This window comes from Pan troglodytes, chromosome 2 (assembly GCF_028858775.2).
Source record: "Pan troglodytes isolate AG18354 chromosome 2, NHGRI_mPanTro3-v2.0_pri, whole genome shotgun sequence".
Classification (NCBI taxonomy): domain Eukaryota; kingdom Metazoa; phylum Chordata; class Mammalia; order Primates; family Hominidae; genus Pan; species Pan troglodytes.
Genome location: NC_086015.1, coordinates 92,287,892 through 92,303,299, shown reverse-complemented (window position 1 = coordinate 92,303,299; position 15,408 = coordinate 92,287,892). Strand labels below are relative to the sequence as shown.

The window sequence follows — 15,408 nt, the reverse complement described above, 5'->3', positions numbered from 1 at the left end:
TTTAGCAAAGTCATTGAATGAAGAAATCACAGAATTAAATTTTGGTAAGTGAGAAGAGAAGGGAAAGAGAAGTAAGCAGAGAATGATAGGGACTATGGCCGGCTTTGGCCTGTCAACACAGCATAAGGGCCCTTGGGCAGTCAAGTGAAGTGAGGACAAAAGAGATGGCTGGGACACTCGTTTACTTGTCAGTTTTGAGGTCAGAGAGAAACCTCATCTACCTGTCAGTGTGGCTTGAGCAAGACATGGTCATTAGTATCTATGAGCTCTGACATATCTTTATGTGTTTAACATACCCAAAAAAGAAGTAACCGTTTCACCAATAGGCCCTTTCTGTTGGGTTCTTCATTTTGGTTAAGGATGTTATCTCATAGACTCATGTCTCTCCCACTGCTTGCTTATTAAATAATTTATTATAACCTGAGGATTGTACTTCTTCGTACCATCTTTCATCTGTTTCTTTCTTTTTATTCCCATTGCTAGAATCAAGTTCAGGACTTCATCACCTCTTGCCTGGATTACTGATTTGCTTTCTAACGGGAAGTCATCATCTCAATAATAACTCTGCTTTCTCTCTGATGGCATTGAGACAGATCCATTTTTTTTCTTTTTTGTTTAGATTTGCTCTAAACTTGTAATATTTTTGCTAAAAGTATCAGTGATTACCCATCGTCAGCAATAAAATTGACTGTAGACTTTTTTCTGACGTTCAAAGTCAGCCACAAAAATGCCCAATTTTTCTTTTAATATCCTTTTCCTCTATTGCTCTAAATAGTTGCCAAACTCATTGCTATTTCATGAACATGCCCCACCAAATACTTGCATGGTGCAGTTTGTATCCTGATGTTGTCACAACCTGGAGTGTGCTCTTCCATTTTTCTTGCCCCAGTGCTGTGTATTTGACATGTGTTCTAGATACATTCTTTGTGAAATATTTCTGATTTTTCTAAACAAGATGCTATCAGTTTTTCCTCTGCACCATCATAACTGTGTAAACAACTTCCATGCCAGATTTTAGTTTGCTTTTTTCTATTATAGTTTTATTTTTTCTTGTTTCTCCTTTTAGACTGTAAACATATTCAGGAAAAAAAACTGTATTTTATTATTTCCTATATCTTCTATCTAGTGTATGTCTCAATGCCTTGTATAAAATGGGAACTCTGTAAATGTTTGTTAGATTGAGAGTAATTTGTCACAGATCTATATATACATAAAATTGATGTAATGTACTCTTAACCACACCATCAGGAAGGAATATTTACAATGCACATAAATGTACAACTTAAAAAAAGGTATATATTGTTTTTCAAACGATCTTGGTTGATGATAGGTCTTCCCAAAGGTAGTCTATGACCTCGCTGGTTCAAATAAAATAAAATCCTCTCAAACTCATGGTTCTATTGTTTTCAAATCCTTTTATAAATATGGAAGAAAAACTTATGGAATTGCTTTGGCTCACTGAACTAGTAGAGTGACTAATTACAAAAATATATATAAGTGTGTACATTTATTAATTAGTGTAATATGAGTCTTTTTGCCTGTTCATTTCTACCAATTGGAAAAGTAGAAATATTTTAAAGTCAAGGGAAAGTTCTAAAAATTTCCATTATATTCTGTCTAGTAAACGGGAAATAATGTTCAAATCAAAGGTATGGAAAATACTGAAGTGCAAAATACCACAGACAATTTAGTTAATAACTGAGCTTATTAACAGAAATGAAATACATTTTATACTTTTAAAAAGATGTTAAGAGTATAACTGTGGTGAGTAATCTATGATATTTAGTGCTTTAAATTTGATTCCTAAGTAAACAGAGAGCAATTATAACAACGTCACCCATGCCCCTTTGTTGAGTTATTGTTACTAAGGTAAGGCTTTGATTTCAAATGCTGATAATATAAGGATAAGATAATATTATTCTAGAAGTTTATATCAAACAAACATAATATATTAAATATGCACAAGTTCAGTATTGAATTATTTTGCTGTACCTAACCCACTTTATGATTACTCTTTGCTACCTAAACACAAGGACAATTTCAAGCTCTGACTTTTTTACATTTTCTGCAGTCACACTAAGTAAGAGTTGCTCCTTCCCCCTCCCTTTTGCTCAGGGTAAGATGGAGAAGGGACAAGAATGGAGACAGGGGAAATGTGTACTTTGTGGTGAATTATATTTTCTTATACAAAATAATAGAATTATATTATAAAACAATAGGACTAGATAGAAATTATGGAGGGAGGTATGTTGTTAATTGAAAACTCCTCTATAATTATTGTAAGATGTAAACACGGAAAATCACTGTCATTACTATTGTATATATATATATTTTTTTCCAGTTAGCTTTTTAGGAACATTGCATAGGCAAAATATTGTTTATAACCTACATAAATTATTTTCTAATTTTGAATACCCTAGAATAGTGGTGATCAATAACTTTTATATTCACATTGCTATTAAAATATAAATTATAGCCTTATCAATTTAGCAGTTTTCATGTATTTCCCTCTAAAAGCTTAAGTGTTTTATTATTTGGCATTCATCTAGTTATTCCTCCCCTCAAAAACCCCCATCCTTCAATAATAAACATTTTTAAAACTAACATCGACATCGCACAAGTTTTTGGAATGCTTTCTTGAAGTCTTCATTAAAGATTGTGTAAATCAGTGGATTTATAAGGGAATTGAGATACCCAAGCCATGCCAAAAAATTGGACATTTCTTCAGAAATTTTACATTTGTCACAGACATTAACAACTAATTCTTTTACAAAAAAAGGAAGCCAACATATTACAAATGCACCCAAGATTAATCCCAGGGTAGTGGCTGCTTTCCGTTCTCTTGTACCTGAGATCTTTTGCCTTCTCCAAGATTTCTCATGCTTGAATTCAGACCTGAGACTTCTCACTGTGCTATGAATTTTATCAAAGTCTGTTGATGGGTCAGATAAAGACTTTTCTAGTACATAGGATGTGGAAACCGATTTAGTGCTTTTCTCACCACTCTCCAAAAGGACTTGGCCATTCACCTCCTCCTTTGCAATCCTACTTGCTTGTCTCTTGTGGTATAATGTCTTTGCTGCTCTATATATTTTGTAGTAAAGGATCAAAATCAATGCCAGTGGGATGTAGAAAGCTCCAAATGTTGAGTAAATGGTGGAAACAATGTGGTCGTGCTTGATGATGCATTCATCATCTCTGCTAGTTCCTTGGTGCCTCCAGAATAGAGGAGGCATAGAGATAAAAACAGATATAATCCAAACTATTGTAATCATAATGCCAGCATGCTTTGGAGTCCTTTTCCTGGCATACTCAACAGCATCTGTGATTGCTCGATACCGATCCAAAGCTATAGCTGAGAGATGCAAGATGGAGCACGTGCAGCAGGTAATGTCAACACTCAGCCAAATGTCACAGACCACTTGCCCCATAATCCAGCTCTCTCTCACAATATACACAATGCTGAAGGGCATCACCAGGACAGCCACAAGAAAATCTGTGACTGCAAGGGAACAAATTAAATAATTGGCTGGATGGTGCAGCTTCCGGGTCACAATAATTGCAGCGATCACAAGGGAGTTGATAGTTGTTGTCATCAGTGCCAGCCCAGACAGAGTGAGGGACACCAGAATTTTGGATGGCATTCTGTTTAACAGTTCCTCTGAGGTCAAGTTTTGATCAGATGAATTTAAGAAATCCATTTTCTTTGTTTTAAAAGATTAATATAGCTGAAAAATGGATACCTGTAACAAGGGAAGAGAAAAAACAGTTCAGAGAAGGCTTCAAGAACTTTTCTCTTCCTTTCAGAATAATTTTTAAAAAGTATATGTTATGTTTTCCCAGAATATTCTATAGATTAAAAAAATGAGGTTCAGATTGAAGGTTTTAGTTTTCCTTTTTATTTAAGAAATTTAATGAGAACAGTAAAAAAAGCCAGTAACTTCCAAAACATTTCTTAAAATATAGGTTAAATACAAAAATTTTTAATCAATACTCTAGCTTGTTACTCAGTGAAATCTCTGCCATTATAGAATTGGTTTTTCTCTTTGTCCATGTCAGAAAAAGTTTAAAAGTGTGGCAGGCCCGATCTCACTAACGCAGGCCTCCGTAACAACTGGCTCAGTACTACTGACTGACTAGTTGAGTTATATATTCAAAGCTGATAGAGCCAGTGCCCTTATTCAAAGGCTGGAATGTAACAAAGAGCCCACCAAGAGTTTTGCTTAGGCTTTTCCTAGGCTTGAAGCATGACAAAATAACAAAGGAATTCTTAACAGGATCCATTTAGGATGAACAAGTTTTATTGGGGGTCTGAAGAAACTCCACGAACAAGTTTATTGGGGTCTAAAGGAACTCCCCAAACCTTTACGATTTAGCAGGAGACAAGAAAAGGGTAATCACCCCAGCACCTAGACTCATTTAGATTAAGTAAACTTACTGAGGCTCCAGAAGAAGGCCTTCAGGACTCAGACCTCAGTTATAAATTAAAAGAAGTTAATCTTCTTTGTCTTTAGATGAATGCACACTTACACGAAGACATATAGCTTAGAAGGTATTTAAGCTCTGGAAAACTTTGTAATTTCCAGGCCTTCTCCCTGTAACTGGTTACAGAAATTAAAAACTCTCTTTCTCCCCAGTTCATCTGTATCTCGTTATTGGGCTGTGAAAAATAGCAGCCTGACCCTCGGTCTGGTCTGGGAACAAAAGCACACACCATATGTGCACTGTATGATGCAATATAAGAAAATATTATATTAAAAACAGTATTCAAAATAATAATTTTGTACTTAATTGAAAGTTACATTGAGAACATTATCATTAGGCTTGTGGAGACTAAAGTAACTTTTAATATATTTTATGTCAAGCTCTGGAGGTTATATAAAGAGAAATAGCAAAAAAAATTAGTATATCCTTAGCATTCCATGATCATTGTATGAAATTAGGAAAATGTCAGAGTGCTGACTTGTCTTTGTGGATATAAGTAGTTAATTTGGTTTAAAAAGATTTAATAAGATTAGTTGGAATCAAATAATCGTACAACACTGCCCATTATAATAATGACAGCTATGACCAAACAAGTCAGTTACCAAAGAAACTTACTAGTAAGGACAGCCCCTAATGGCACTCACTTGAAATGGAAATTATTATTCTGTATAAGTCACCATTGTAATGACCGGGTTACCTTGCTTCTGAAAAAGGACTCTCCATTCATGGCTTATAAGTTTTGCTTTAGTCCATTATATTAATTACCAGTCAATTAAGAACATTTGGAGTATAATAAAATAGAATTAATATCTTTGATAAATAGCATTTTTTTAAAATCAATCCTCTTCTCTCTAATAACTTTTTAGTAGTTACTAATATTTTAGGAAAGGACAATATGGAGACCTGATATTCTATTCTTAGAGCTATTACTATATTTTCATATTCCTTAAATTAATGTTAAAGTAGTTCTGTTTTATTTGTTGGAAATGATAAATTAATACTTTAAAATACTTAATTTTTATATCAAGTACTTCATAAGAATATGAGTAATCATACATATAATGTGGTTAGGTATATTATAAAACACCTTGAACCAGGCCCGGTAGCTCATTCCTGTAATACCAGCACTTTGGGAGGCTGAGGCAGGGGGATCACTTGAGGTCAGGAGTTCAAGACCATCCTGGCCAACATGGTGAAACCCTGTCTCTACTAAAAATACAAAAAAAAAAAAAATTACTGGGGCGTGGTGGCACATGCCTGTAGTCCCAGCTACTTCGGAGGCGCTTGAACTCGGGAAGTGGAGGTTGCAGTGAGCCAAAATCGTGCCACTGCACTTCAGCCTGGGCAACAGAGCGATACCCCATCTCAAACAACAACAACAACAACAACGACAACAACAACAACAACCCAAAACAAAAAACTTTGAAATGCAGCATATTTTCTATGCTGTTCTACTTTGGGTACCAGTACTAAATTTAATTTTTAGTAACTGTTTGGGTTAACAGTACTCAATTTGATTTTTCTCTTCAGAAATTCACTGAAGGCAAGTGCTGTTAAGCAAATTGAGTGGCAGAAGAAATTTGAATACCTTTCTGGTATTTGAATACCTGAAAAAGAGTGATTGTCTATTGTGTATTTGAGAAGTAATTGCCTTTCTGTTTTTTTTTTTTATGTCAACATTTAGCCAGTTATAAAGGGCAACTAAGGCAACTCCTGGTAAAGAATGGAGGCTAAAGTCTTAGAAACTCTAAAAAAGTGGTTCTTGAATTTGGAGTGCCTCAGAATCACTTGGATGGCTTGTTAAAGCAGATTGCTGTGTCCCACCCTCTCCAGCTGGTGACTCAGCAAGTCTGGTGAGCTTGGGGCTCTAAAATCTGCATTCCTAGCAAGTTCCCGGGTGATATTGATGCTGTTGGTCCAGGGAGTTAGGTTTCTGGGCATAATCAACAGGCTGTTTCTCATCTGTCTAATTTTTTTTTCAATGCTGCCACATCTATGAGTTTCTCTCTCTTGACTTTTGTCCTCTGAATTTCGTGCTATACAATTTTTTCAGTGTCTCTCATTTTTACATTCTTATTTCTTGGAGTTTCTTAAATAAATTATCTTACAATGGCATATATATATATAAAATACATATATTATATATATAAAATACATATATATAAAATACATATATAGAAAATACATATATAGAAAATACATGTATTTTATATATATATAAAATACATGTATTTTATATATATATAAAATACATATATTTTCTATATATATAAAATACATATATTTTCTATATATATAAAATACATATATTTTCTATATATAAAATACATGCATTTTATATATATAAAATACATGCATTTTATATATAAAATACATGCATATATAATACATATATATATAATACATGTATTTTATATATATATAAAATACATGTATTGTATATATATATACTTCCCTATTTTTATTGCTATCTTCATCCAGCTCTTGGACTTTGTGTTCTGGGTCTTTTAACTCCCCTTCTCTCATATTGTTTCTATTCTTTTCAGTTGATATGAAAGTTATGCTATGACCATATTTCCTAAAATCAGTATTGGATCACAGGACCTATGATGTAATGGTGTGCTTAGGCACCATCAGGACTGCCATTAAAATTCTTGATATATGTTTTTAGTATCAGTGAACCTCACAGTCTTTAGCTATTTTCCTTTGAAACATTTGTAGAAGGTCAATGATTACAGGTAAAATGCTTACTTCAAAACCAACAAGATGTATTAGTAACATGGTAAATTAATTAATTTCTACTTTACTTCCAATATTTCCCTATTCCCTTATCATAAAATTTGCACTAAATATTAAATTTAAAAAACTGAATAATTTCTTAATGGGTTAATTCCTTTGGAATGGTGTTTATTTGCTTATCTATTTTATTTTATTTCATTTTATTTTTATTTTATTTTTTTGAGACAGAGTCTCACTCTGTACCCCAGGCTGGAGTACAGTGGCATGATCTTGGCTCACTGAAACCTCTGCCTCCCAGGTTCAAGCAATTCTTGTGCCTCAGCCTCCCAAGTAGCTGGAATTACAGGCACGTGTCACCACACCCGGCTAATTTTCTATATTTTTAGTAGAGATGGAGTTTCACCATGTTGGCCAGGGTGGTTCAGAACTCCTGGCCTCTGGTGATCTGCTCACCACGGCCTCCCAACGTGCTGGGATTACAGGTGTGAGCCACCATGCCCGGCCTGCAATGGTGTTTATTTAGTGTTATGGGAATTCATTTAAAAGTGCTGACAGTTTTCATAATATGAGCAAAAATAGCTTTCCATTTTAATTTGCCTGATAAACAATTTTGGCATAAGAGCTCTTCCAGAGATTATTCTGAAATTACCTTTTGAATACAATTTTAAACAAGAGAAAGTGTCAGAAAGAGTTATGTGGGTTTCCATAATAAAAGTTAATTATGTAGCAAAATTGACAAGCTTAAAATTAGAAGGTGAATTGGTTGATAATTCAATGGATTTCCCTAAGCATCAAGTTGTAGCATTTAAATTAAGCTCAATAAAATGGTACCTAATGCCAAGAAAAAAATAAAAATTTTGGGTTATATTCTAGAATTATATGACAAAATTTATCTGTCACATAACTTATATTGCAGCTTTCCAGAAATCTTTTTAATGTTAAATTTAGAACTGTAATTAATCTTCTGCTAGTTGTATTTATAGACAACAAAGAAAATAGAAAAACAAAGGCAACCAATGGCGTTGGGTTTTATTTTTATTTTTCTCCTATTTCTCTTGCTATTTACAATGAGAAATGTAATAAACCATCTACCTTTATTAATTTAGACATGGCCTCTGACCAGGTGTTTTTCTGTTCCTTTATATCTTAAGTTCCTACTGTGCATCTTCATGGTGCTAGGGACCATCTCTGGGTTACTGGACATAGAGTATGCTACATATGTCCCTCCTACTCTTAGAACATAGACTGCATTCTGTATTTGAATGTCTTCACTGGGAAAAAAATCAAGATTAGTCTGTAAGTAGAGCCTGCAGTCTCATGTGTTATATACAGCCTTCTTGATAATAACAGAGAAAGAAAACTTCCCCAGGTTTTATTCAACATGAATGTTTGCCAATTTGTTGATTTAGCGGCATGAAGCATTTACTTCTCTGCTTACTCAGTTTTTAAAATCTAATGCTTATTTATATTCAGGTGTTTGATCTTGATATCCAATTATATTGTCCTCAAGATTAAATTGTTAGCTCCTAGCCACGTAGTTTAATTCATTTTATATTGTAAATAGCCTGGGACGGTTGTCATACACAAGTAGTTTTTATAATAACATTGTGAAGTAAAATTCAATTCTATCGAGACCTCATGAATACCTACAAGTTGGCTGTTTTAATTAGAATAACAATAACATTCATCTTTTCTGAGTGTTTACTTCTGCATGCAATGTACTAAGTGCTTTCCATGCATTAACATGCTTAATCCTCATAGCTAACCTTTGAGGTAGGTACAATTATTGTCTTTCTTTTCATAGATAAGATAACTGAAGCACAGATGTTTAATAATCTCTACAATGACAACACAACAAATAATTGGTAGAACAAATCTATTCTTTTAACCACCATTTTTCTCTCTGTAGGAGATGTATTACTGAATAGTTGTATTTCAGTCATGAGGCTTATCAAGTAACTACTTTTTCTTTTCTTTTTTTTTTGAGATGGAGGTTTGCTCTTGTTGCCCAGGCTGGAATACAATGGTGTGATCTCTGGCTCACCACAACCTCTGCCTCCTTGGGTTCAAGCGATTCATCAGCCTCAGCCCCCCGAGTAGCTGGGATTACAGGCATGCGCCACCACACCCAGCTAATTTTGTATTTTTAGTAGAGAGGGGGTTTCTCCATGTTGGTCAGGGTGGTCTCAAACTCCCAACTGGAGGTGATCTGCCTGCCTCGGCCTCCCAAAGTGCTGGTATTACAGGTGTGAGCCATTGTGCCCGGCCCTCAAGTAACTATTTTTTCTATAAAATAAAAATTATGTTATAAAATGAGAAGGGTGTTCAAATGTAAGCAAATATCCAATAAAATTAATGTTTAAGGTAGCAACCAGGTCTACATGTGTTGATTATAACAGTAGGAATGTATTCATAGCGCTTTCCAATTTTTTTACTGCCTTTTCAACTCTGAGACTTCCCTTTTACTCTTATATTTCTTTGCTTTCATTTATTCCTTTAAGAACTTTTTTAGTGAGTGTTATTTTTGTGCTAATAAATCTGAGAGTTATAAAAATACCTCTTTTGGCTGGGTGTGGTGGCACACGCCTGTAATCCCAGCACTTTGGGAGGCCAAGGTGGGTGGATCACCTGAAGTCAGGAGTTTGCGACCAGCTTGACTAACATGGTGAAACCCCGTCTCTTCTGAATACAAATAATTAGCTGGGTGTGGTGGCACATGCATGTAATCTGAGCTACTTGGGAGGCTGAGAGAGGAGAATCACTTGTACCTGGGAGGTAGAGGTTGTAGTGAGCCAAAATCATGCCATGCGCTCCAGCCTGGGCAACAGAAGCGAAAGAGCAAAACTCTGTCTCAAAACAAATAAACAAAAACAAAAACAAACAAACAAAAAAACCTCTTTCCTACCACCACCAAGAAAAATCTATCCCTGGACAAAACAAAACAAATCAAAACAGCAAAACAAAACAACTTTGTACTTGTCATTAAGAAGCTAGCATTGGCTATGAAAACTCTTAACATATAATACAATTATACAATGCAATAAGGGCATTATGGAGATATGTATAAAGTATCTTGGAAATACTGGTGAGGGATAATTAATTAATCATAGCATGGTTAAACAGGGAAAGCCTTTGCAGGTACAGGAAAAAGTATGAGCAAAAGCAGAGGCATAAAAATGCAGGATGCATCAGACATGTGAAATAAGCAGTCTGATGTGCTACCTACTTACTGCAAAGGCACTTTAGGGCTAGAGTTGGGGGTGAGAGATGAAAATTAACTGAGGAAGACAAAGAGGAGGCTTGCATGCCAGGATAAGGACACCAGGTTTTATTCTGTAGGCAGTCAGAAGTCTTAGAAATGTTTAAGAAGGTAAGTGAAAGGATATCTGAGTTTTGGCAGAGTGAGGTGTGCAGGTGGCAAGGTACAGCTTGAAGAGAGTAGTGCTGCTGCTCCAGGGAAAAGGCGTAAGCAAAAAGATTAAAGAATGCTTTTGAGAATATAGCTGAAATTATAACCTTCAAAAGGTAACTGGAATAAAAATGGTCTATGTTTTTTTACTCTTCCATTAGTGCTTGAAATTTAGGGTTTATATTGCTAAGTAAAAGATAATTCAATTTATTCAGGATTGGATCAGGAATTGGGATGCAGATTGGGGACAGAGGCCAAGGGAAAATGTTGTTGGGTGTGCTGGATCAGTACTAGTTTCATAAAACAGCAGGCCAGAGAGGGCAACAAGCTGAGAAAATAGGCCAGCGTTGAGTAATTTGAGGTCCTGATGAGGTTCAGGAGCAGGTGTAAAGTGGGCTCAGGTAATGCCCAAGGATGACAAAAAGATGAGATTGCAGTCAGGTTCCGAGCCTGGGATTGTAGAGTTTTGAATTTAGGGAGTGATTCCAGGGCTGGAGTATGAAAATGTATAGGATTGCTCCATAACTCTTCTGTATCAGTGAAGACCTGCTTGCTGAGAGAGATGGGAAACTATGCAAGGCTTTTACAGCACTTCAGTCAATGGAACCTTGCCTATATTTGCCATGTATATGTATACATTTTCTTTTCCCTATTGTTTTAAATCACTGCCTGCTGGATCTGGCCTCTAGGATCCTGATATACACTTCTCAGATTTGTACACTTAACTTTTTGGCTTTGAATACTCATCCCTCCCCACCATGTCTTGCTTTAACTGTCCATGTCCAACTTAGGGGTGTGCTTGTGTTTCCTAGATGTCTGACCTATTCTTTCTTAGTTTATGAATTATGTTCCCATTAGTTTGTCTGTTGGCTCCAATGACTTCCATCCATTTCATAAGCAAAATATATTCACGTGCTCCCTAAGCTCCCCCAGATCTCATCTAATCATGGCACCGGTCTTGAAGTCCATGATCTCATGTATTGTATCAAGTCAAGAAACAGATGAGGCTCCTTGAGGCTGCAGTGCATCTTGACTCAGAGAGCTGTGAACTAAACAGGCAATTTATCTGTTCTCCAATCCTTTATATGTAATGGTGAGTTGAGGGCAGGATAATTGCAATAGACACCCCCATTCAAAAAGATAAGGAAATGGGAAACACATAGTGGCCACTGACCTGAAATTCACCCAGAAAAATGTTATCAGAGTGCTCTCCTCTGAGGGTTAGCAATTTACCTTCATTAGGGCCCACTTCTGCCTCTGATTTGGTTCTCTAATTCACTGCACTCCACGGCTCTTGAAACCCCCTCCAGGCTCTTGACTCTGCTCTTGAAGAGATCCTGTCTGGTCTCTGGAAAGTAGTCTGGATTATAGCTAAGTAGCCTTCTTAGCCTGCTTTCTGCCTATAGAAAGTCTTTTCATTTTGAGCTCTTTCCCTTTTAGTCCAAGTTAGTATAGTTTTCTTCAAAACTTTGTGTCTCCCTATGAATCGGATTGACAGTCACTACATGCCCCAAATGTCATATGCATAATTCTTTCCAAGACAGACTTTCTTCTTTTTCAGACTATTTCAGACTATTCTTAGACTATTAGGGCTGTGGGGCAACACCCTTAAGATTTTTAGAAGTCCCTTTCTCTAGCTTAGATATGTAGAAAATATCTGAGATATTTAAAAATATCTCGATATTTGAAAATATTTAGAAAGGGCAGGGCACAGTGGCTTATGCCTGTAATCCCAGTATTTTGGGAGGCCAAGGTGGGTGGATCACTTGAGGTCAGGAATTTGAGACCCGTCTGGTCAAAAAGGTGAAACCCCATCTCTATTAAAAATACAAAAATTAGCCAGGTGTGGTGGCAGGTGCCTGTAATCCCAGCTACTCGGAAAGCTTGGACATGAGAACTGCTTGAGGTGGAGTTGCAGTGAGCTGAGATCTGCCACTGAACTCTAGCCTGGGTGACAGGCCAGAGTGAGACATAAAAAAAAAAAAGAAAGAAGAAGGCATTCTTATTTTAAATGGAATTTACATATACGCACACCTCATTGCTTAAATGGATCTGGTTATTGTTTTCAAGAGACATCTGCTTCTTAGTCTGCCACGCTTGAGAAAATAATTAAATTGCAACAATGACAATCTTAGAGAAAATGACACCACATTCAATGAACACACTGAAACCAGCTACAGGAGCACCTGCTATGGAAAAGAGAGGGAATACACATGTACAGACTCAGTAGGTTGTAGTATTTGCTTTGTTTGACTGTTGCTGAAACCTAAAGAGAAAAGCAGTTGTGTGTGGGGTGGAATGTAAAGGAAGGGTGGGGAGATATGGCAGAAGTGGAGTTGTGAAGGTAATAGAAACTGATGTTTATTCCTGAGATTATGACTTCAACTAATTAAGAGACTACCAACTACTGTGAATAAAACCCACAATTGCAGCCAGGCATGGTGGCTCACACCTGTAATCCTAGCACTTTGGGAGGCTGAGGTGGGCAGATTGCTTGAGCTCAAGAGTTCAAGACTAGCCTGGGCAACACGGCGAAACCCTGTCTTTACTAAAATACAAAAAATTAGCCGGGTATGGCGGTGTGTGGCTGTAGTCCCAGCTACTCAGGAGGCTGAGGCAGGTGAATTGCTTGAACCTGGGAGGTGGAGGTTGCAGTAAGCTGAGATTGCACCACTGCACTCCAGCCTGGGTGACAGAGTAAGACTCCATCTCCAAAAAACAAACAAAAAAACCCAAAACATAAAACAAACCCGTAAGTGCTAGTGATGGTAGTGGTGGCCCATCTGGAGAGGTTGCTGCAAACAGACCAGCTGTGGCAGGTGAGGTGAAGGCTGGGCTGTGCACTTCAGGGAGCTGGTGGGAGCTGGGAACAGGTGAGAACCCTGCACCCTTCTGAGTTGGTGGGGTGGGAGCCCCACCCCCCCAGGTGCAGCAGCAGCCCCCCAGCTACAGCTGTGGACCTGGACATTCCTATGCTCTCAGGGTCATTTGAACCCTCCCTGCCCCCGCAGGGTCAGAAGTGCCTACTCTTGCTGCCTGATCTCTCCCCACTCCCAGCACCCACTCTCATTTAGGAGCAAAGTTGAAGCTGAGCCCGAGTGTTGTGTGTGTGCTTGAAGCAGTGATGATATGTCAGCCCCCTGCCACCTTGGCATCCTCTGGACTTTGGGCACTGACAAGAATGGGAGAGAGGCCGAGGGGGGACTGAGGGCAGCTAGGTGCAGGCCTGCAGATGCCCCTCAGCATGAACAGCCTGAGCACCATGGATGATGTAATTGATGGTGGCAGGAGGCAGACGGGCTCCTGGGTGGAAAGTAGCAAGCCCCCAGTGAAACCCCACGTTCAAGCCAGGGATGGTCTGAAGCCTGGAGCCTGGGCTGCCTGTTCCATAGCCAGGCGTGAAAACTTATGGTGCTTTTTCCAGGCCCATCCATGGCTGCTCATGGACCAGTCGGCATGCACTTCCTCCCTTCTGAAGCCCATAAAAACCCTGGACTTTGCCAGATTTGGAAAGATGACAAGATGACCTGCCCATGGATAGGAGCTACCCACTCTGGGTCTCCTCTCCACTGAGGGCTGCACAGATGTTGGGATGACCTGCCTACAGGTAGAAGCTACCCACTCCAGGTCTCCGCTCTGCTGAGGGGTGGAGAGATGTTATCAGGATGACTCTCTGCAGTTAGGAGCTACCCACTCCAGGTAGCCTGAGAGCTGTAATATTGCTCAATAAAGCATTCCTTTGCCTTGTTCACTCTCCAGTTGTCCATGTACCTCACTCTTCCTTGAAGCAGGACAAGAATTTGGGACCCACTGAATGGCAGAACTGAAAGAGCTGTAACACAAACAGGGCTAAAACACACCCTGCTGCTTGCCACAGTGTGGGCAATGAGGAGAGAAGAGTTGTGGCCTTTCCAGGAACCCAGATCTAAGGGCTCCCTGAACCAGGGCTGAGGCACTCTCTTCGGGGCTCTGCAGTTCCTGGCATCTTCACGCTTCCGGGTGCTACTGCATTCTCCTCATTTAGATATGGGTGCCCACAGCAGAAGCTGCTTGCAGAGCATCTGATTCAGCTGCAGGGTTGCACAGAGGTGGCACCTGGGGCTGCCTGACCTGCCACAGCAGCCAGTGTGCCTGGCTATGTGCAGTAACTGGATCCCATGCTCACTTGCACATGCACCCCTTGCTGCTCCACTCCATGCCTTGGAAGGCATGGGGTTTTGGCTGGCAGCCAAACTGAGAGCAGCCTGCCAGGCTGAGTGGGCAGAACAAGCCCAGTGGGCCGAGTAAAATTCAGGCAAAGGTGCTACTGGCCACAGAGGCTTCTGACTGGAAAAGCGACAACCTAAGGATCCTGTGACATTTTGGGGGGCTCATCCAGGATCTGTGGAAGGGTGAGTACTAGTGGATTTGCTGCTTTCTGTTCATTTTTCAGAGTCCCTAAACTCCACAGTCACCAGAATGAAAGGAAAATACTGGGTCTCTGTCGGCTGACTAGAAATGACTATCATGGCTGCCGGACTTAGGACACAGAGGACAGGCTTGCCAGGGAGAACACTGTCAATCCCCCATCACCCTCTGGTGTTGGGAATGTGGGCTTTGTTCCAATCCAGTTTCCCTTCATGGAGGTCTAGCGGTTGTGTGGATTGGAAGGAGGTCCTGGGGCAACTGAAGGTATCTGGCTGAGGCTACTCCTTGGTGTTATCCAAAGGCCCCTGGACTAACTCCAGTCCCTGACTGCCCATTAGGGTGTAGCACTAAGACCCTCAGTCTTTCCC

At 38.7% G+C, this 15,408-nt stretch overlaps 1 protein-coding gene across 3 annotated transcripts in view; it reads right to left on the bottom strand.

Annotated features, from left to right (window-relative positions):
• Positions 1-607: 607 nt before the first annotated feature.
• Positions 608-15,408, bottom strand: part of HTR1F (5-hydroxytryptamine receptor 1F) — a 193,556-nt gene continuing 178,755 nt past the window's right edge. For 2 of the 3 annotated variants that reach the window (XM_016940011.4, XM_016940010.4), the window contains exon 3: positions 2,143-3,743. In XM_016940011.4, coding sequence (XP_016795500.1) covers positions 2,601-3,701 — 1,101 coding nt within the window. In that variant the 5' untranslated portion in view covers positions 3,702-3,743 and the 3' untranslated portion in view covers positions 2,143-2,600. Of the gene's footprint in view, positions 3,744-11,866; positions 11,983-15,408 lie in introns of those variants that run through there. The other variant, NM_001195269.4, reaches the window with a different exon arrangement.